This window comes from Pteropus vampyrus, unplaced genomic scaffold, assembly GCF_000151845.1.
Source record: "Pteropus vampyrus isolate Shadow unplaced genomic scaffold, Pvam_2.0 Scaffold337, whole genome shotgun sequence".
NCBI lineage: Eukaryota > Metazoa > Chordata > Mammalia > Chiroptera > Pteropodidae > Pteropus > Pteropus vampyrus.
Window position 1 is genome coordinate 1,636,571 of NW_011889118.1, and position 23,874 is coordinate 1,660,444.

General features: G+C 35.7%; 1 protein-coding gene and 1 pseudogene across 12 annotated transcripts in view; one reads left to right on the forward strand and one right to left on the reverse strand.

The window, feature by feature from the left end:
* Positions 1 to 23,874, forward strand: part of SFMBT1 (Scm like with four mbt domains 1) — a 100,989-nt gene that overhangs the window by 25,907 nt on the left and 51,208 nt on the right. For 4 of the 12 annotated variants that reach the window (XM_023522273.1, XM_023522271.1, XM_023522278.1 and 1 more), the window contains exon 3: positions 20,579 to 20,744. In XM_023522273.1, the coding sequence (XP_023378041.1) occupies positions 20,705 to 20,744 (40 nt within the window). In that variant the 5' untranslated portion in view covers positions 20,579 to 20,704. Of the gene's footprint in view, positions 1 to 614; positions 690 to 8,699; positions 8,796 to 20,578; positions 20,745 to 23,874 lie in introns of all 12 variants that reach the window. The other 8 variants (XM_023522272.1, XM_023522282.1, XM_023522280.1 and 5 more) reach the window with 5 other exon arrangements.
* LOC105304351 lies at positions 4,807 to 6,468 on the reverse strand (annotated as a pseudogene).

Below are 23,874 nucleotides of genomic sequence, written 5' to 3' on the forward strand. Positions count from 1 at the left end.
TTCCTTTAATTCTAGCACCTTGAATAATATAATAATATAAATAATGGGCTCTAACCTTCAATGTTTGAGTTTATTAGTCAGTGTTTTCCTAATTAGTTTTTTAAAAAGGATTATGAAAACTTCATGACATTGTTGCCCTTTTTAAGTGGCCTTTAAATCTTACTCATTTGCTGCCCAAATATTTAAATATACACTTCTCATTTATTGCATTCATCTACACATTCTCTTGTCGGCCACCTACATCACACCCTCTTTTCCTACCACACAACTGTAAAGCTCTCTCAGAGGTTGCCATTGATCTTTGCTTTGGCAAGTGCAGTGCCTTTTCTCAGTCTTCATTCTCCTTTGAATTTCCTTCATATTTGGCTTTGTTGATGGTGCACTCTTTGTGAGAGGAAGTTTTTTTGCCTTCCTACCTCTAGATTTCTTCTCTATTTAATGTATACAAAGTGACTCTCATAGTGGCTGGCAAAATGTATTAATTCCTTTTCCCCTTTTTTATTACCTCCTTTTATTCATTTTGTTTATTTCTCCTTGAGTTTTTTGATATATAGCTACCTGTACTGTGCCAGTTGATTTGTAAATCTACAGCTCAGCCTATCTTATACTTTAAGGTCTGACAGCAGCCTGGTTTTCAGCTGCTTCTGGTTCTCTTCACCTGGATGACCCACTCTTAACCTCAGATCCATGTAAGTCACAGTGGAATGTACCAGTCTTTGCCTTGTCCCCCACTCCCAAATCTCAGTTCTTTTTCACTATCATTGGCCTTTCACACGATAGAATTTAGAGCCATTTCTGATTTTTCTGTTACTTCCTGCTTTGAAATTAGGTTCAGTCTTTGCTCACCATTCTAATGGCTGCTGCTTTGCCCTTCAACCAAACCTTCAGTCTTTCATCCCTGGGCTAGTCCAGCACCTTCCTGGAAGTTAGGGCCTCTAGCCCTAACTGTCCTTTAACTCTATGTGTCAACTAACATAAACTTTAAAATGTAGTATTCATCAAATCTTTCCTGTTTGGTGCTTTTTGTATAGTATGTAACTTTGGCGTGTTATGTGTACTCTTCTATCTAGCCTTGTTATCCCGTTCACAGGCAAACTGATTTCTTCTGCCACCTTACATGCAACCATCATCCCCTTCCCCCACCCCCAGTATACAAACACACATCTGATGCCAGCCTATGCCTGCCTTGCTGCCTTTTGCATGCTACTTGCCCTGCTTGGAATGTCTTCCACTCTTTCCAAGGATCTGTCCATTCTTGAAGATAAAGTTCATTCTTTACTTTTAGTGAACCTGTCTTGTCCCACATTTAACTTTCCCCTTCTCTGTGCAGCTAATTTTCTAATGTCTTACATTTCAGAAATTCCCCCAGTGGCTCTATCCCTAACTGTAAAATCCTTTAGGGCAAGACAGCTTTGTTTCATGCTTGGCCAGGAACAGAGGAGGTGCTGACTAGTGGGTGGAGGTAAATTGTGAGAATTGTTAATGAGTTGGTTTCTGATTGCATTTATAAAAGAAGACAGTTCTAAAGGTAAAGATGTAAATAGATGTTTATGAGGCTAATGATTTTTACCTGGTATTGTTTTGTTGATATGGTATAACAAATACTGTGGAATTTAAACTCAGTGGGAAAAGCTTTGAGCAAATTATTTAAACATTTTGTTTTATAAGTTAAGTTTGTTGGTCATGGAATTGAGCCTGCAAAAACTAAAATGTATCTGTCATTTTCCTTTAATTCTAGCACCTTGAATAATATGAAGTATGGGCCCTACCCTTTGACATTTGGGGTTATTGGTCAGTGTTTTCCTAATTATTTTTTTTAAAAAGGATTTCAAGAACTTCATGATATTGCTGCCCTTTTTAAGTAGCCTCTAAATCTCGTTTATGTGCTGCCCAGATATCTAAATATACACTTCTCGTTCATTGCATTCATCTACCCATTCTCTTTTCAGAGAGGTGCTCATTTGCCACTTTCTTAGCTACTATTAAACAAATACTATGGTATAAATAAAATGTCATTAGACAGACGTACTGTATTTTGGTTGTACAAATTGAGTGAATGTCATCTTACTTTGAAACATGGCTCCATTTACCCCACTTTGCATTTCCCTGTCAACATTTTGTAAAGAAAATTAAGAATATTTCTTTATAATTTCCTTTCCCAAAAGCATATCTGGAAAGAAAGGGCTTACCAGCTCTACAAAGGGTTAAATCAGGACCCAGGAGCTACTTTCCCCTGGCTTCACTGCCCAGCTGCTCCCACTTGATATCTGTCTCCCTTTGTCCTCCCCTGGGATAAGGCCATTAGGGGCTGCCTGTACCCCCTCCACTCCAGTGTGTAGGAACAACTGAGTGCTAGAATAGTTTTCCTATTCTCCCTGTACCCAAATGTGCCTTATTTGGTGAGAATGAGAGAATATCTCCATTGTTTGAGTTCAAAGGTTTCTTTTGTCCTTCTCCTCCAGTACTTAAGATAATCTATCTTGTTACTTGATTTTGTCCTCTTTCCTACTAGTTTGAAGAAAGGGATAATGTTTTATCTTTGTTGCTGCTACACTGGAGAGCACAGTTTAGGAACCAAGTAAATATTGGTTAAATGTGTAAGTGATTCATGTGTTTAAAAGACAAACTTTTTTTCTTGTATTCTCTCAAATTCTCAGCATTTGTTGTTTAAAACCAGGGTTTCTTAAGCTTTTTGGTATTCATGTACCTTTTGGTAAGCTAGTGAAGCCTATAGACCTGTTCTCAGTTTATTGGTTTCAAATAAATAAAATACATAGGATTAAAAAGGAAATTTGTTATATATATCTGTATCATCTGTAATGTGATATGAAAATATCTATTTTTTGTTTGGTGACAAAATTACTGTTAATGTTGCTGTGATTTGTTGCCAACACTCATATTTGAAGGAAACCTTAAATTTCAGTTTGAGGTTAGTGAAAACAGATGTAAAACTTTTCCTTCAAATTTATGAACCCCTGAGTTTTCTTCATTGAACCTAGGACTCCAGCTCAAGATCCTTGCTGTAAACACGAATTAGAGAAACTGCTTAAGGTAGGAAGACATTTTAAGAAATTTATCTTATATAGCACTGTTGCTAATTTTTAGTGAACAGAGATAGGAGAGTGGATGAGATTATTGTAAATTGCACAAAGACGTTGGGGTTAGATAATTTCTTTCTTACATTGATAACATTTTGGGAATTGTGGGGGTAAGGAAATAATTTTGTGAGTGCAGAGGTTACAGAAAAACCTTTTAAACGTGTGTGGTGTCTTATTCATATTTGGAAATGGCAGCAAAAACATTTAGGAGGAAATTCATACATTTTGGAGTCAGAGAGTTGAATACTTAATCTTGCTCGAGCCTGGGTTTCCTTGCCTATAAAGTTGTTATAATGTTTGCTTCAGAGTTCTGTGAAATGAAATGAGAGTATGTGCAAGAGCTTGGAGCTCCAGACCAATGCTGGTTTCTCTGTGATGGGAGATTGTTTACCTTTCCCTTCATAAGTCCAGGATCTCATATTTTCCTTATCTGTAAAACAGGGTATCAGAGTAAAGGATCTTTAACATCCCTTTAACCTGAAAAATGTTTGATATTAGGAAGCCTACTTCTTAGACTTACTAAGATGTATAGTTATTAACTAGAGGCAAGCTGTAAATAGAGGTAGGAAAGAACTAGCTTTGAGTGCTTACCAAGGGTGGACTGTTTCAGCTTAGCAGATGCATGTATTGGCTGGGGTTAAGTTGGATACCCAAAGTGATAAGAATGAATGATGGTGCTGCCGAAGGCTTGAGGGGCTAACGACAAAAATCCAATATTTCTCTTTTGTACATAGATGATAAAGAAGTTGTGTTTCAGAATCAGGAATATGCCACTTGATTTTCTACTATAATTAAAAAATTAAAGTCAGAATAAAACTAGTTATTAAAAGCATTTTCTTAAAAATAAAAGGAAGTGCCCATAAATACTAAGGAGAAACATCTCATGCTATGAGAATATAGTATCGTTTAATTAACTGAGCAAACTTAGCTTTGAAATATTTTGCCTGGTCTCCTAAGTAGTAGACTGCGTAAAGTTAAATCAAAATTATTTTAAGGTTTTAATTTAATTCTTTTTGTTTTGCTGTAATATAGATAAAGTGAAATAAATGTATTTCAGAGGAAGACTAGCATAGGGCGAGAACTCAGGCCCTGTCTTGGGAAGAACTGTGAGTTCTCTCAGCTGTCCGAAAGGTTCTTGTGTGAACCAAGGTACAGACTCATTTTGAGTGGGCAACACCTATGGGTAGAAATCATTGGGACTTGGGGGTGGTTTATGGACGGATTTTGTGGTGGAGCTGCTCTGAAGAAGAATAGATTGTCCAGGAAGTATTCATGGGAGTTTTCTGTCACTGTAGCATTGATGTTGTTTGAATGTAGAATGGACAACTTCCTTCTCAGGGATGGGTGGGGAAGAACTTGTTAGAGGATCACCATAGGGTAAAGGAGAGTTGCTATTTGTGGAAATTTTGGGACTTGAGGATAGTGTGTAACCAAAAAAACTGTGAGAACCATTAGACTAGATGTGTCCTATTGAAGTTCTTTCTAACTTTTCAATTTATCTATCTCAGTTATTTAGTGAAACAAAGATTTTAAAAAGTCATCTAGGCAGTTGACTTAATGTACGTAAAAGTGTAAGGCTCGACATAGTTCCTGATGGCACTAAACAAATGTCTGAAAATGAGATAGTGATGTGAGTATAAAGTATTTAAGTATTTTGGGGTAAAATAAGTAAAATGAAAAAAATGTTTATATGTTGAACTTCATCATTCATTAGTTGAATAAAGTGGAAAAATTATTCTCTCCATACTTCACCCCACTCCATCAGTAAACCTCCACAATTGTAAGGTTTACTGGGTAACCCCTCAGTAGTAATGTTTATTAGGTGTACTCACTTTATTACTTTACGAAGTGTGCTAATGTCTAAATTCTCAAGGCCAAACTTCCACGATGTTTAGTTCTCATCATAGTATTTGTTAAAGTCTGAAAAACTTTCATTCTCTCTCTTTTTTGACAAGACTTTTTCATTAAGATGGCTCTGTGAAGTCTTAACTAACTGGCAGTCTGACTTTGGCAATTTGTTAAAGTTTCAGGCAAGAGTACTACTCTGGTGTTTGAATGGCTTATTGATTTTTTTTTTCTTTTTTTTTTTCAATTTAAAACAGGCACTGTTTAATAATTTACTAGATTACAACAATAACATAGTAGATACCTTAGTTCATCCTTCTAATAAACCTCTTGTTCTTGTCTTCCCTGTTGCCAGCATCTCCACTTTCTACAAAATGGGTGGTTTTTTTCTTCACTCCACCTCGTGGAGAAGAGAACTTGAAGGACTTTAGGAAGTTGTTTGCTTCTTTGAAGCATTTTCAACAGTGTAGATCTTGTGAATGTAGATCCTCCATGCAGATGATGCCATATTTACCAAGAGAAGAGCAATCAATGTGTTATCTGTCAGGGCAATTTGCTTTTTATTGATTTTGCCTTAACCACACTTGTAGATCAATTCATTGACTGACTTTAGGTTTGGGTACCCCCAGATGATGTGTGGCTTCACGATCCTCATCATGTTAATGGAAGCCTTGTTGAGCTTAACAAAGGTGCCATTAAAGATCTGGCAAAGGTGCCATTAAAGATCTGGCAAAGGCCCAGAAGCTGCAGCACCTTTTGAACCTTGGGGCTCACACCATTGATGCCTCTGATCCTGATGACAAATGCCAATTTTGGTTCCGCAGGAACATAGAAGTTGCCAGCTTTTTGCCATCTTAGCCATCCAAATCTCAGTTATGTACATCTGCCTATATTCTTTGTGATAGTGCTTAGCTTTTTCATAGATAACTTTCCTCTTTGCCTTTCGAAGCATCTTTTGGGCAAACTTCTTTCTCGGGTGCTTGATCTTCAGTTCTGTGAAATTCCTTCATTTTTTCTTAAGAGTTTCTGGCACAGAAGGAACCTTCTTTTTTTCTTCTGCATCCTCCATGGTTCCAGCCAGAAAGACAAAATTTATTTTCTTAAAAGGTTGCTTTGAAAGGAGTATGAATTAAATTTATGACTTTTTGATAGTTAGATTTGACATTAAGCCTCTTCAAGCATTGGGTTTGGTTTCCAAGTCAGCAAAGACTGTGTCCCGTCTGTCATCTGACAGTAGGCCATGGAATTCCAAACTTGGCTTTGGAATTCAGTGTGAATTTAAACAACCGAATTGAATTTTCTTTTATACTTTAATAGAGAATAAGGCTGTATTTGTAGCCTCACATCCTGTGAGAAAATACTGAGAAAGAACAGTTAATGATTTAGAGTGTGTGTTTTGAGTTATCTTTATATTGAGATTTTTCCTGAGTGGCTGTTTTGATCAACTAGCTCATTTATTTTCTGAACAGCTTAAGTACAATTAAAATAACAACCTTTTCTCTATCCTCTTACCCCATCCTAAAAAAACAACAAGCTTTTGGAATATGTCAGAACAGTTTTTATAGATAGTGCTGGAAATTTTTTCCCACTGAGACATACATAACCAGTTATTTGTCTTAAGCCTACCTTTTTGTTAATTTGCAAATAAAGCTTTGAATTCTTGTCACCTTGTTTTGATGATGTAAGGCACCTCTCTCTGTTTCAATTATAGTTTTGTCCAAGACTGGAAAAGTTTTATATTTTGTAAAAATGACTTTTTAAATGAAACATGAAAACTAGTGTAGCATAGTCAGAATTATTAAGGATTGAAAGTTATGTAGATAATTTTGTACTACATGCTAGAAAGTTGAATTGATAAATGCTCATCTTAGAAAACTGGCAACCTTTGTAATATATTTAAGTTTACTTAACGGTAAGGAAACAGGAAGAATAGATAAGCAGAGGAGGAGACATTGGGGTTTTTTTGTTTGTTTAAAAGTTACAGAGATTTAACAAAAAATTTCAATTTAATATAAGTACTTCTAATTTTTAGAGGATGTTTTTACTCTATAGATTAAAAAAAATGTGGATGTTGAAATCTACAAAAGCAAATAACAAGCTGCAACTGAGTTCTTACACTGACCAAAAGGCTGCCAGGCATCCTGCTGAGCTCTAGAATAACAGGTTAAGCAGACTTGTTCTGCCAGTTATGGTTTTGGTTTTACATCTTGCATATGAATTTAATTAAATTCCTAATTAACGTAATTTAGGCTTTTTTTTCCTTATAGCTATTTAACTTTTTGCACTGAATTATTTACAGATTTAACATCTGTTGCAGCATATCTCTAGTACTAACCAGAGGTTTACTCCTTTTCTGGAAGCACTTATTTTTAAAGCTACTGAAGAGTGTGTTTTTTCCTAAATAACTTAGACTCGTATTGTTGTTACTAAATGTTTAGCATTTTTCTTAGTTTGCAGACATGACATGATGGCCCAGTGTTCTGCAGCAGCTTGTGGCCATCATGCTCTTTCCCCAGGGATGCCCCAGGGGGCAGCAGCATTGACTTGGGGTTGGGAGGTGGTCCTTGAGGACTGGTTTTTATTTAAATATGCTGGATAGGTCCATATAGTGGTTTTGAGGGGATACAGCCTATCCAAAGATCCTTGGCATTTATAACTGATAATTTGTTTCTTTTAGGGACTTAAATTCTTTGACAAATTCCAGCGAATTGTACAGCACATGTAATTATAGTCCAGAAGTCTTTAAAGTCTGACATAAAGCTTTTAAAATTTTTGTGTGCTTAATGTAACAGAACGAAGTGGCAAAACCCCAAAGCATCCCGCCTTAAAATCAGTCCCTTTGTTGAAGGCTTTGAGGAGAAGGAGTGGGAGTTAAAGTTTTGTGAGTGAATTGACAAGAGGCAGACACCCAAGGGTCTGGACACATTAAATCACTACAGCTTGCCCTCACCTCTCCGCCCTTCTGAGCCACTGGGGTGAGGGAGAAGCCTCTTACTCCTTTGGTGCAAAGGCTTTGTTTATGTGCTTTCCTCCTGATTCTATATTTTTTGATGATGGCTGTTTATAACACTTTTTTTTTTTTTTTTTAGCTTTTTGACTATTCTCTAAACTCGACGTCATTTATTCCATCAAAGAATTAATAAAGGAATTTAATTTTTAAAAATGTGTGCTGTATAACTTTGCTAGGAAGGACTAGAAAGATATTTGGTAAGAAGAATTAAAGAGGGTGTTTCAGTTGCTTTATAAATTCATTAGTACTGATTTGTTCAACTGATATAGATATGCCCTGTATTGGGTTTAATAATCATGAAAAAATTAAGTTAGGGTCAAGAGTCAGATTTAATTTAGATGATGAGTGGCTAAGACTTACCACCTTAGTGGCTAAGAATGGCTTTATCAGACTTAATTTATTTTTTATCTCCCTAGTTGGACATGTTACAGTAGGCTGAAAACAACAGCAACAAACAGCTTAAAACAATATATTTCTACCCCTAATAATCAAGTTACATTGACATTTGACAGATGGAAGCACAACATTTAATTTAGATAGCCTGTCATATAGGATGTGTAGAAGGTGAGGGAGTGATGATTGACTTGTAGAGTGAAAGACCAACAGAAATCTACACTTTATGGGGAACAAAAAATATAGTGACTCTACCACTAGCATTTACTGTCAAGGGCAGGGTTAACTTTGCAAATTTGACAAAAATGGAACATCTGACTTGCTGAATTGTTTGCATTTTCCATATTTAACAGCATACTTGAAATTATCATTGGACTTCCATCTGTTGAGTTGAGGGATAGGAGTGCAAATTCAAACATTCCAGTGAGAATTTTTCTTTTAACTTTCAGGTAAGTATTTATTGAATTAAAATATTTTGTTGTTACCACCATGTATACTGATACATACTTTTTTAGAGCCACACTGAGTTCCTGTACTTCCTAAGTGCTTTAAAAGTTATGTCAGACATGTTAAATCATTTGGCTGAGGATCCATCCTACAGAAATCTCTCTTGAATTATTGTAACTTTTCCACGTGATAAATACTCTTACTGTTTTATTTTTGCCTTGGAAACACAGTGCATTAACATGAAGCCAAGTAGTATAGGCTTAGAGTGTAGACTGCATGTGTAAACTAAAAACAAGGTGGGAGGGGAAGGCATCATGTAGTTGTGTGTTGTTTAGATGACTTTTAGACCTTTTAAAAGATCTGTTAAAAAGTGATTTTTCCATGGTAGTTTTCTTTTACATATATCACAAAAAAATGCAGTAGTGAATTCATTTTGGTTTTATTTCACTTGGATGTCATTTTCGTTGTGAGTGTGTGTTTGACCTCCAACTTGTTTTCTACACTTAGCTTTGCCTTTTAACTTTTTATTTATATTTCTTAGAAGTGTTTCAAATTTTAGTATGGCTCAAACTGGCTTCAGTGTATTTTATTAAAACTCCCTATAAATGTCTAGGCACCTATTTAGTTTACAGAAATATTCTAAATAAGATGAGCAAGGTCCAGATCAATTAGTTCATGAGAACTTATTTAAATAAATAACCCTTGATATAGTCTGATCACCACAAGAGGAAATATAATACCAAAATCAATGATAAAATAAAGACAGTAAAACAATTTAATATGACTAGGAAATAAATGAAATAAAAGGAAATAAATGAAAAGTGAATTAAATTTCCATATCCTAAGCTCCTAGATATTTTACTATTTTTTCTCCTTCATCGTATTAAACAAACAAACAAAACCCAGCAGACTAGCAATAAAGTAAGAGATCTAACAGCAGTACAGCAAAAGGCTTCATCAGTTCATTTTTCATGATCTTTTGATAAGATGATGAGCCGATTGTTCATTGGTTAAATTCTAAGTGATGTTGAAAGATTGAAAAAATACCACAGTCTTAGCTTTCAGCTACATAAGACTTATTTTCTCCCACCTCATGTCTTTTTTGGCTTTGAAGCTTAATTTATTATTATTATTATTATTATTATTATTATTATTATTATTTACTGCGTGGCTCTCTGCACAAAATATACTGGTGTCTTCCAAGACTTTATGAACATAAGCAGTAGATGACATCTTCAAAGCCTAGTGAACCTACAGATATTTTTTTAGCATTGGCTTTGTTACATCAAACCCATGATGAAATGTCAAGACTTTATACTGAGATGATTTACGAAGTTAATGCCATAGGAATTTGAATCTGTCAACATTGCATAACAGTTAACATTAACTCAGCATTTACTATGTAGTGAGTTCTATGTTAAGTGCTCTTTCTGGATTATCTCACTTATCCTCAAAGCAGTCCTGTGAGGTGATACAGTACTGTTACCCCCTTTTATGGGTGACGCCATTGGTATAAATGAGTCATTCGTTAAAAGTCACATAACCAAGTAAATAATGGACATAGGTTTTTTGTTTGTTTGTTTGTTTGTTTTAAATAATCCACCCTCCTCACTTCTGCCCCTGACCTACGGATGTTGCTGTTTCCCCTTAAGAACTGGATCTCTGAAGGGGGGGCGTCTCCTCCCACGTGCTCATGGTGCACACCGAGCACACCCGGGACCTGGTGCACCCGGGGCCTGGCACACCCAGGGTATGAGCCGTGGCTCCACTGTGACTTGAACCCAGGGCCTTTTGCGTGTAAAGTAGACGTGCTAACCACTACTCTGTGGAACCACCCCTGAACATAGGATTTTTAAATGTTAATACAAGTATTATTTTTCACTTGCTTTATTTACTCAGTAATATAGACAGCATTCCTGTGTGTTTCTATGGATCTACCTAAATACTTCTAAATGATTATAGAGTATTTCCTAGTATAGGTGTATCATAATGTATGTGGCTATCTCATTCCCATTTGGTGGACATATAGATTGTTTCTGCTTTCTCAGTATTAATAGATGATACTGTGGCAAACGTCATTGGTTAGGAAGCCTACCACACATTTGTTTTGTATGAAAGATTCTTAATAGTAGAATTAACTGCTCCAAGAGTTTGTGTCTTTTAAGTCATTATGGTTTAAGTTATTTATCATTACATTTCTCACCATAAAACGTGGTACCAACTTATACTCCCAGGTTCTCCCATTTAATCCACCTTCCTTGCCAAAACCAGATATTTTTAGTTTTAAAATTTTTACCAATCTGAAAGGTGAAAAAATAGCATGTAATTAAAAATTCTTATTTTCCTTACAACCAATGAGATTGAGCACGTTTTTATAAGTATTAACCGATTTTTAATGTGGATTAATTACATATTTTGCCCATTTTTCTATTCTTTCTTATTGAATTACATGAGCTTATATGTAAAAATTAACCCATTTTCTTATATTTTGCTAATTTTTTCACCCATCTTATTTTTTATGTATTTTTATTGAAGTATAATTGACATATAACATTATGTTTTAGGTATGCAACATAATGATTCTACATTTGTATGCATTGCCTAATGATTACTACAATTTGACATCTGTCACCATACATAGTTAAAAATTTTTTTTTCTTGTGATGGGAACTTTTAATATCTACTCTTACCTTTGAATTTTTTTTTAATTTAAGTTTATTGGGGTAACATTGGTTAATACAATTATATAATTTTCAGGTGTACATTATAATTTGACATCTGTATATTCTATTGTGTTTACCACCTAAAGTCCAGTTTCCTTCAGCTACCATATATTTGATCCCCGTTATCCACTTTACCCTCCCCCTAACCTCCTATATTTGACCCCCTTTACCCCATCTACATTCTCTCTCCTCTACCACCCTCTACCCTCTGGTAACCACTAGTCTATAGTCCATGTCCATGAGTCTCTGTTGTTTGTCCTGTTCATTTGTTGCTTTTAGATTTCTATCAAACATACAAGCGATATCATGTGATTTTCTACTTTGTCTGTCTTGTTTCGCTTAGCATGATTATCTTGAGGTCCATCCATGTTGTCGCAAAGGGCAATATTTCATCTCTTATGGCTGAGTAATAGTCCATTGTATATATGTACCACAGCTTTTTTATCCAATCATCTATTGTAGGACACTTCAGTTGCTTCCATGTCCTGGCCACTGTGAATAATGCTGCTATGAACATCGGTGTGCCAATATCTTTTCGGATATGGGTTTTCAAGTCTTTTGGGGTAAATACTAGTAGAGGGATTGCTGGATCATACGATAGATCGATTCTTAGTTTTTTGAGGAACCTCCATACTGTTTTCCAGAGTGGCTGTACCAATTCGCAGTCCCCCCAACACTATATGAGGGTTTCTCTTTCTCTGCATCCTCTCCAATATTTGTTATTACTTATCCTGTTGATTATAGCTATTCTAAGAGGTGTGAAATGGTATCTCATTGTGGTTTAATTTGCATTTCCCTAATAGCTGGCGATGTTGAGCATTTTTTCAAATATTTGTTGGCCATTTGTATGTCCTCTAAGGAAGAAGAGTCTGTTCAAGTCCTCTGCCCATTTTTTGATTGGATCGTTTCTTTCTGTTGTTATTGAGTTGTATGAGTTCTTTGTAAATTTTGGATATTAGCCCTTATCAGAGGCCTTGCTTGCAAATATATTTTCCCATTTCGATGGTTGTCTCTTTACCTTGTTGACAATTTCTTTTGCTGAGCAGAAGCTTTTTATTTTAGTTTGATGTAGTCTCATTCATTTATTTTAGCTTTTGCTTCCCTTGCTTTTGAGGTCAAATTCATAAAATCCTCTTTAAGTCCAAGGTCCTTGAGTTTCATTCCTATGTTTTCGTCTATGCATTTTATTGTTCCAGGTCTTAAATTCAGGTCCTTAATCCATTTTGAGTTAATTTTGGTATGTGGTGATAGACAACAGTCTAGGTTCATTCTTTTGCAGGTGGCTTTCCAGTTTTCCCAGCACCATTTATTGAAGAGGCTTTCCTTTCTCCACTGTATGTTTTTGGCTTTTTTGTCGACAATTATTTGCCCGTATAAACATGGACTCTTGATTCTATTCCACTGGTCTGTGTGTCTTTTTCTGTCAATACCATGCCATTTTGATTACTGTTCTTGTGGAGTCTTTAGTGTTTTAGTGTTTAGTGTTATAATATCATGTCATCTGCAAATAGTGACAGTTTGACTTCTTCGTTTTCTATTTAGATACCTATATCTTTCTCTTCCCTGATTGCATTTGCTAGGACCTCCAATGTTATACTGAATAACAGTGGCGATAGTGGATAGCCTTACTTTGTTCCTGATCTTAGAGGGAAGGTTTTTAGTTTTTCACCATTAAGTGTAATGTTGGCTGCGAGTTTGTCATAGATGGCCTTTATTATGTTAAGGTACTTTCCTTCTATACCGATTTTGTTAAGTGTTTTGATCATAAATGGATGTTGTATCTTGTTGAAGGCTTTTTCTGCATCTCTTGATATGATTCTTATTTTTTAATTTGTTTATATGGTGTATCACATTAATCGATTTGCATATGTTGAACCATCCCTGTGCCCCTGGGATGAAGCCCACTTGATAATGGTGTATAATCTTTTTAATATGTTGTTGTATTTGGTTTGTTAGTATCTTAAGATTTCTGCATCTGTGTTCATGAGAGATATTGGTCTGTAGTTTTTTGTGTTGTGTTATCTTTAGCAGGTTTTGGTATCAGGGTGATATATTGGCCTCATAAAATGAGTTGGGAAGTATTGCCTCCTCTTCGATATTTTGGAAGAGTTTGAGGAGAATAGATATTACACCTTCTTTGAATGTTTGGTAGAATTCACTGGTGAAGCCATCTGGTCCTGGACTTTTACTTTTTGGTAGGTTTTTGATGATTGTTTCAATTTCCATACTGCTGATCAGTCTATTTAGATTTTCCAGTTCTTGATTCAGTCTAGGAAGATTGTATTTTTGTAAGTACTGGTTATTAAATTTGGTGTTATATACTTTTTCATACTATGCTTGTATGATCCTTTGTATTTCTGTGGTGTCATTCGTAATTTCCCCTCTTTCATCCCTGATTTTGTTTGTGTCTTTTCTCTTTTTTCTTTAGTGAGTCTAGCCAGGTGTTTGTCAATTTTATTAACCTTCTCAAAGAACCAGCTCTTTGTTGCATTTATTTTTTCTATTGGTTTTTTTGTTTTGTTTTGTTTTCAATTTCATTTATTTCTGCTCTAATTTTGATTCTTTCCTTCTGTTGACTTTAGGCTTCATTTGTTCTTCCTTTTCTAGTTTTTTAAGATGAAGTGTTAGATTGTTTATTTGGGCTTGTTCTTGTTTTTGGAGATAGGCCTGTAATGATATAAATTTTCCCCTTACGACCGCTTTTGCTGTGTTGCACTATCATTATCATTCATTTCTATATATCTCTTGATCTCTCTTTTTATTTCTTTCTGACCCAGTTATTCTTCAGTAGCATGTTGTTTAATCTCCTGTATTTGTGGTTCTTCCTGCTTTCTTTTTGCAGTTGATCTCTTGTTTCAAAGCATTATGGTCGGAGAATATGGTTGGTATCATTTCAACCCTCTTATATTTGTTGAGGCTATCTCTGTGTCCCAGCATATGGTCAGTTCTTGAGAGTGTTCCATTGGCAGTAGAGAAGAATGTATAAACAACTGTTTGGGGATGGAAGGCTCTGTATATGTCAATTATGTCCAGTTGGTCTAATGTGTCATTTAAGGATGTTATTTCCTTACTGATTTTCTGTTTGGATGATCTGTCCATATCCGACAGTGGAGTATTTAGGTCCCCTACTACAATAGTGTTTTGGTCTGTTTCTCTCTTTAGTTCTGTTAGTAATTGCTTTACATATTTTGGGGCTCCCTGATTGGGAGCATAGATGTTAACAAGTGTTATGTCTTCTTGGTGCATGATTCCCTTTATCATTATGAAGTGTCCCTCGGTATCTTTCTTTACCTTTTTTATTTCGAAGTCTATTTCATCCGATATTAGTACCACTACTCTCACTTTTCTCTGAATGCCATTTGCTTAATATATCATTTTCCACCCTTTTACTTTGAGTCTATATTTGTCTTTGGAACTGAGTTGTGTCTCTTGGAGGCAGCATATGGGGTTGGGTTTTGTTTTTTTGATCCATTCTGCAACTCTGTGCCTTTTTATTGGTAAATTCAGTCCATTTACATTTAGGGTGATTATTGAAATATGAGGTCTTCTTATAGCCATTTTATCTTTTTCTTTCTAGTAGCTCTGTGTTTCCTTTGCTTCCTTGTCCTTGTGTTTCTGTTTTCTTTATTTTAGTTGGCTCATGTGGGTTTTCCCTCTGGTTCTTCTTGTTTTATGTTATATACTTCAGTTCTGAATCTTTGGCGTGTGATTGCTCTTACAAATATGTAAAGGATAATTATATATATATTTATACACACACACACACACACACACACATACATGTAGTCATCCATTTTCTTCTGCGCGTGCCTTATCTCCATTCTCCTTTGTGAATTTGGATTTCTTTTTTTAAAACATTTTTGCAAATCTCTTTATTGTCTAATTAAAAGACACTGCGTTCTCATACATGTTCCTGTATATAGTCTGGTGTGATACGTTGTCTTGGTTGAAGTCTATGAAGAAAATACAGCCTCATACAGATGTGTAGTCTGAAAAGAAGAATATTATGATAACCATCTCAGATAATTATGGATATTCTCCTTGCATACCTTACCAGAATTTGAAAATGGTGTCTTTTTTAAAGTTTAGTTGCGAATATGGAATCTGAAATTATATCAGTGAGCTTTTCATACTGATACCTTAAAACTTCCTGATGTGTCTTGCACTTTTGTGAAATTGGGTCTTTGAATCCTCCCCTTTTCAGTCATTATTGTCTCAGTTTGTCCCTATGCATGCTGAACGTTCATTACTATCTTGCTGTGGCAATTCTCTTCTTAATGTTTAAGCTTATAATGCCCTGTTCTTAGTAAGGGTTGCTCTCCTCTGCTTCTATCTGCCTACTAATTGCCTCACTCATAGTTATGCTTTCTTTTGTTTTTCGGTCATTTCGTTCTAGGTGAGCTGACCTCTTTCAGTATTTCCTGTAGTGCAGGCCTCATAGTGGAGAGTACCCTAAATTTTCGTATGTCTGGAAAGGTCCTAATTTCTCCTTCGTATGTAAAGGAGAGCATAGCTGGATACATTATTCTAGGCTGGTTGTTCCTTTCACTTAATATTTTAAATATTTGATTCCACTCCTTTCTGACTTGTAAGATTTGTGTTGAGAAGTCCAATGATAATCTAATGGGTTTTCCTTTGTAAGTTACTGTTTTCTTCTCCTTGGCTGCCCTGAGAATTCTGTCTTTGTCATTGATTTTTGATAATTTTAATAGTGTGTCTTGGTGAAGGCCTTTTTGGGTTGAGATAATTGGGTGTTCTGTTGACTTCTTGAATTCCAAGCTCCATCTAATCCCTTAGATTTGGGAAATTCTCGTCAACTATTTGTCTTAAAATGCTTTCTAGTCTCTGCTTCTTTTCCTCGCCTTTGATAATGCCCATTGTTCTTATGTTTCCTCTCTTGATGGTGTCAGGTAGTTCTTGTTTTTCTCATTCATTATTTTTCATTCTTTAGTTTCTCACTTCTTCCTTCTGATTTATTTCTAGATTTCTCTCTTCGATATCACTGATCATTTCCTCCATTTGGTCAACTCTATTTCCCAAGCTTTCTGTTTCATTTCTCAACTCTTGCAGTGTGTTTTTTTATCTCCAGAAGATCTATTCGGTTCTTTTTGAGGGTTTCAGTCTCCTTGCTCTGTTCATCTAGGTGTTTTTTCAATTCCTGAAATTGTTGATATGACTCATTTCAGAACTCACAGATTTTTTTCAGAAGTATCATCCTGAATTCTCTGTCATTTAAATTGCATATTTCTATGTTTGTAAGCTTATTTTCTGGAAAATTTTCTCTTTCTTTCTGAGATCCCTTGTCACCTTGATTGTTCATGGTTTTTAATGGACTGTTTCTCCTCCTGGGCATTAATGGAAACGCATTCTGCTGTTTTTCCAAAAAGAAGATTTATTTATATAAAGGTCTCTCTTTAGCCTACTGCAAAGAAAGCACTTTTCTTTTGGTTTCCAGTAGGTGGCGTCTAAGCCTCTTGGATCTCTGCTTTGTATGAAGCCTTAATAACGCCTTTTTTGTTCTTGTAGATATTTAATCATGCTTGCTACCGTCAGTCTCAATCCCTCTCAGTGTTAGTGACATTTTCGGTAGCGTTTGCTCAGATTCCCCTGGGGCTCCGCCGTGTTCGGTCTCGGAGCGTTTGAGTGGAGGAGCCCTTTGGGTTGGGGGTGGGAGTTGTGGCTCAGCCTTGGTTTTGCAACCGCGGCTGGGAAAAATCAACCGTCGTTTCTCTGCCATCCTCGCTTCTCTGCTCTCTGCCCTGATGCCTTGTCACTGCTGCCAGCCTTGTGGGGCTCACAGCTCTCTGAGGCAGGGCTGTTCAGGGTACTCGCCGCTCCTTCTCCTTTTCCCGCTCCTCGCACAGGGAGCTCCGGCTGCTAGAGGTAGCATCTTTATTTCTCCCAGTCCACTGCTCAACACCTGGGGTTCTGACTTGTGGTAGCTCTTATGCACAGATCCCATGGTCAGACATGCTGGTGTGCAGTTTGGGTGTTTTTCGTTGAGTTTTCGATGTTCAGCTTATTGTTGTTTTACGGGGAGAGATCTGGGGATGTCTCTCATGCCTACATGTTTCTGTGAATCCCTTTCACCTTTGAATTTTATTTATATGTGTTTTGCTAGATAAAAGTTTTATATTTTTATGTCGTCTTTACTGTCACTTCTTTATGCTTGCTTTTTTTTAGATTTTATTTTATTTTTTTAAATTTATTTATTTTTTATGGTGACGTTGGTCAATGAAATCCAATAAGTTTCAGCTGTACATTTTAACAGTAAGGCATATATATATTTACATTGTGTGTTCACCTCCCATAGTTAGATATCTTTCTGTCACCACATATTGACCCCTTTTACCCCATCTACATCCCCTCTCCCCTATTTCTTACATGCTTGCTTTTTTAAAAAAACAGATTTGATCATTTACTTTCCCTGCTTAAAAAAAAAAAAAAAAAACCTTTGGTTTTCTGTCAAAAGGCAGTATAATATAGTGTTTGAAGACATGGAATACAGACTTTTGCTAGTTTTGAAACCTGATTCTGCTTCTTACTAGTTGTGGGACCCTGACAGGTCAAGCACCTGCTCCTTGCCTGTTTCCTTATGATGATGCTCACCTTGTGAAGTTTTTGGGAGTATTAAATTGGTTAATATGTTTAAGTGTCTAGGACAGTGCTGAGCACTTAGTATATCCTGAGTAAATATTAGCTGCTGTTGTTCCTTCTTTTCCTGTCCAGTTTTATTGTGTGCCACTTACCCTATTGGTTCTTATGCTGCAGCCACAGAAGTCTTCTCTCAGTTCCTTTCCACCTTGAGCCTTTGTATATGCTGTTCTCTATGCCTGGTCTATTCTTTTTCTTCTACCCCTTTTGCCTGACTGCTATTTCTCCTTTAGTCTCAGCTAAAATATCTTTTTTTTTTTTATTTTCAGAGATACTGTCAGTGACCTTAGTTTTTGTTAGGTCTGCTATTATGTTTTAGCACTCACTGCTTTTCCTTTATAACACTTAAAATAATTATTTTAAATTGTTGGCTTAATTTGCCCCCTGTTGAAAACAGGCTTCACAAAAGTAGAAACCATGTTTTGTTTTACCTTTATCCCATAGAATAGTGGATGGTAATGAGTTGGTGTTTGCTAAATATTGGGAGTGAATGAAATAGTATGTGGAATGATAAAGTTTGAATGTTTTGAGCTTGGGGTAGAAAAGTAAACTGAGAAAAGAGAACATATTTAGAGGCTTTAAATCTTACTACCAAGTTTCTATTCAGTTGTTTTAATCTGCAAGTATGAGTTTCAGTGCTATGTTGTATGATATGATTGAGATAACTAGCAGTTATCTTAGATAGAATGTCCATAATTTCAATAATTATTAAGACTTTCTGTTAACTATGAAATACAATTTTAAAATCTGAAAGATTTTATAGCTTAAAAAATTGACATAATGTGGTCTGAATAAGATTGCATAATTATTTATCAGTAGAGCTGGAACTAGAACCTGAGTATCCCTATTGCCCACCTGAAGCTGTCGCACATTAGCTAGCTTATACCTTTTCAAGGGGCATATTAAAATTTAAACTAACTTTTTTTAGTGTTTAAAGTTTTTTTTTTATGAGAATTGATTACTGGGGGCTCTAATACACACTCATAATCTTTTCTTTTTCCCCCCCTCTTTAATTCTGGCCTCCCCCTTCCACCCCCAACCTATGGATGTTGCTGTTTTTCCCTTAAGAACTGGATCTCTGAAGGCGGAGCATCTTCTTCCACACGCTCACAGCATGCACCTAGGGCCTGGCGCACCCAGGGGTCCTGGTGCACCCGGGGCCTGGTGCACCCGGGGTATGGTCCATGGCTCCACCTGGGGCGCGCGAACCCAGGACCTTCTGCATGTAAAGCAGACGTGCTAATCATTGCACTATGGAGCCACCCCTGATCTTTTGAATATCACCCCCTATAGCTGTGGCTGTTGAGTACCTTTTCCGCTCTCACAGTTTTCTGTATTGTTGCCCTCGTGGTTAGTTCACATCATGCTTTTTTCCTATAGCAGCTCCTTTTCCCCTTTTCATTTACTCTTTATAATCTGTTAGGCACATACAAAGGCAATATCTTAAATTGTTTTACATATGTTAAGGAAGAATAAATAGATTCATCCATGCTGCAACCTGGGCGAATCTCAAAAACATGCTAAATGAAAGAAGCCAGAAGCAAAAGACCACATATTGTATGATTCAATTTATGTGAAATGTCCAGCAAAAGCAAACTCTCTAGATATAGAAAGCAGATTACTGGTTGTCTAAGGCTAGGGGTGTAATGGGGAAGGAACTGCAAATGGGAATGAAGTTTCTTTTTAGGGTAATAGAAATATTCTAAAATTGGAGTATAGTGATGGTTACACAACTCTGCAAATTTACTAAAAATTACTGAATTGTATACTTAAAATGGTAAATTTTGGTATGTGAGTCACATCCCACTAAAGCTATTTTAAAAAAAGAATAAATGGGTTCAGAGCTTATTTTGGAGGGATTCTTTTTACCACATACAACAGTAGACTAATATAGTTAATACTTTTTGGTTCTGCATAATACTTTAGATAAATGAAATGGAAAACTAGATAAAGTAGTATATTATCCTCCATCCTAGGGATAAGACATAGCATTGAAAGTTAACTTTTCCTCACCAAGAATTCATTATGAATTATATGAATTATAGGTTTTGTGGATAGGAATTATGGTACTAAGTATTATAATCTAAATTTAAAGAGTGGTGATTCATATACATGTTAATTCATTATGATATTTAGATATCAAGATCTTTATAGTGTTTCCTACACACACACACACACACACACACACACACACACACACACACACACACACACACACACACACACACACACACCCCTACCCACCCCAGTCTTCAAAATTAGAAAAGGTGTCAGTTTTTTTCCTAATCTCATTTCTGCCATCGTGTTTTGGTTTTATCTGCCCTCTAAACCCACTGGAGTTCCTATGTCTTATGAATGTGTTAACACAGTTGGGCTTCAGGCTATTTGTGTTCTTTTTGATTTTTCAGCACTTTCATTTGGACCCGTGGATGCCCATTGACAGATGCTTGAGACCTACAAGTAACCTTCTGATCATAGCAGAACCATAAGGCCGGTCCTTTGTCTGGGGAGGAGGTAGTCCATGTCCTGTGGAAATGAACGGGGAGCAGCAGCTTGATGCAGGTATTGGTTTTGGTGAGCAGAATTTTTTCTTCAGAGTACAGAATTATTATTACCTACCTGTGTTACATTGTCTGACGTCTTTCTAACACTAAATGGGAAGCTCTTTGAAAATATGAGTTATCTTTCTCTGTACTTAGCAGAGAACCTGGCACTAGGGAGTACTCATAAAGTTTGCTGAAAAAGTAAATAAGTTTTACGAGCAGACTTCTTTTTTAAAAATCAAAAGTTTAAATTTGATAGTTACTTTTGAATTATTTTGAAATGATTCTAGATTTATAGGAAGTTGCAAAGATAAGTATTGACAGGTCCCATGTACCTTTCATCAGTTTCTACCATTAGTTACCTCCCATATAAGTATAATACAGTATAAAGGCCAGGAAATTGATATGTATGAAGAACAATTCCATCACCACTATGAGCTCCTCTGTACCACCCCTTCATAGTTAGACCTGCCCTTTCCCCCTCATCTTTCTCTAACCCTAGTCATGTTCTCCATCTCTATAATTTTGTTTCAAAAATGTTACATACATAGAACCACAATTTGAGATTGGCTTTTTTCACTCAAAATAATGCCCTTGAGATCCATCCAAATTCTTGCATATATCAATGATTTGTCTCCTTTTATTGCTGAGTAGTATTTCATGATGTACTACAGTTTGATTAACCATCCAGCTGTGGTAGTACATTTTGGTAGCTTCCAGGTTTGGCCTACAGATAAAGTTGCTATGAGCAATTGCATACATAATATTTCATTTACCTGGGATAAATGCCCAGGAGCATAATTGCTGGATCATATGCTTAAAAAAAAACTGCCGAACTGCTTTCCAGCGTGGCTGTACCTTTTTACATTCTCACCAGCAATATATGAGAGACCTAGTTTCTCCACATCCTCACTGCCTTTTGGTATTGTCACTATTTTTTACTTAAGTCATTCTAATAGACATGTAATGACAGCTTATCCTGGTCTTAATTTGCATTTCCCTAATGGCTAGTGATGTTGAACATGTGCTTATTTGCCATCCCTATATCCTCTTCAATATAATGTCTTTGGCTCATTTATTTATATTGTTTATTAGCTTTTTAATTAATGATTTTTTTATTATCAAGGTTTTAAAAACTTCATTGAAGTATTTTTCTTTTTTTGAGATATAAATCACATATTATAAAATGCACCCTTTAGAGTGCACAAATCAGTGGTTTTTAGTATATTCACAAAGTTTTGTGACCATCACTAGGATCTAATTCTAAAACATTTTCAGCACCCCCCCAAAAGAGACCATTAGCAGTTATTTCTTATTCCATCCAGCCTCTGGCAACCAAACATTAATCTATCTGTCTTTATGGGTTTACCTATTCCTGCTTTCTTTTGATTAATGTTTACATGGTATATCTTTTTCATTCTTTCAAACTGCCTATCCCATGATATTTGAAGTAAGCTTCTTGTAACAGCATGCATTCATTTAAAAATTTTTCAGTCTTATAATTGGTGTATTTAGACCATTTACATTGGGCTTAAGTGTGCCACCTTTTTGTTATTTGTTTCTCTATTTGCTTTTTCTTGCTGTCCTGTAGGTTAATCGACCGTTTCTTAAAAAGATAATTTTATTTTAATTCAACTAAAGTGTTTTCTTAGTACATCTCTTTGTACAGCTTTTTAATGGTTGCTCTAGGTATTACATTATAAGTACATAACTTATCACAGTCTGCTGGTATCATTTTATTAGTTTGAAGTGTAGAAACTTGACATACTTTTATATCTCTTTACCTTCTCTTATTTATAATACATAAATATTTCTTTTACATACTTTGAGAACCACATCAGATATTTCAATTTTTGCTTCAAATGTTAAACATAATTTAGAAAACTCAAGAGAAGGAAAATGTATTATATTTTAAAATATTTTTACTCTCTTCACAGTTCTTGATTTTTCAAGATGTCCTCCTTCTGTCATTTTATTTCTGTTTTTAGAATTTCCTTTAGCCATTTTTCTTTTTAGAGTAGGTCTGCTGATGATAAAATTTCTTAGTTTCCCTTCATCTTGACAATGGCTTAAATTTCCCCATTCATTATTGAAGGATATTTTTTCTGGATATAAAATGTTGGGTTGAAAGTTCTTTTCTTTCATCTTTTGAAAAATATTATATCTTGGGGCTGCCATGGTTTCTGATGAGAAATCTGCTATCATTGGATTCTCCTCTCCTCACACCTCCCTTGAGAGAGCTTTGTTTCTCTTGAAGCTTTCAAGATATTTTCTGTCTTCAGTTTTCAGAAGTTTGACTTTGTTGTATCTTTGCACAGATTTCCTTGGATTTATCTTGTTTGAGATTTTCTTAGCTTCTTGCCAAATTTGGAAAATTTTCAGCTATTATTTCTTAAAACACTTTCAGCCTTGTCCTCTTTTCTTCTGGAACTCCAATGACACCAATATTAGATCCTTTGTTGTTATTCCACAGTTTCCTGAGGCTCTTTTCATTTTTCTTTCCTAATACTTTCTCTTTGTTGTTTAGATTGGGTGTTTTTACTTGCTCTGTTTTTAATTTTAGTGGTTCTTTCCTCTGTTCTCCCCATTCTGCTGTAGAGGTTATCTATGGAATTTTCTTTTGGGTATTACATTTTCAATTTAAAAATTTCTATTTGGAGTTGAGGAATCAGGGGTAGGAATAGTCCCAACCTAAAATGCCACAATCCCACTGTTCTAACCATGGTTTAGTAGCTTGTCTCGAATAGATGTTTTTCAGTTTGCTCTCTGCCTTCAGTTAATTTCAGAACTTTGAAATGGTTGATTTTCATTGTTTAACCAGTATTTTTGCTCTTTTTCTGAGAGAGAGGGTTCTGAGGTACTCACTGTGCCATTTAGCAAGTTGAGTTGTTTTCTTGTTCTAAATGTTATTATTAACTCATGTATTTAATATATATATTCATATTCATTTGTGATGAGTTTCAGTCCATTGGTGTCATCATTCATTCGATGATCAAATTGCCCCATTCTAGAGCAGTGAGAGTTCTTTAACATTGATTCCTGCGTTCTTTTGATGTGATGTCATGTATCTTTGATAGTTAAAATCCTAGGTTTCTGGTGTAGTATGATTTCCAAGTACCTGAATTTACAGTTTGCCATTTCTCAAGGAGCTTTTTTCTTTT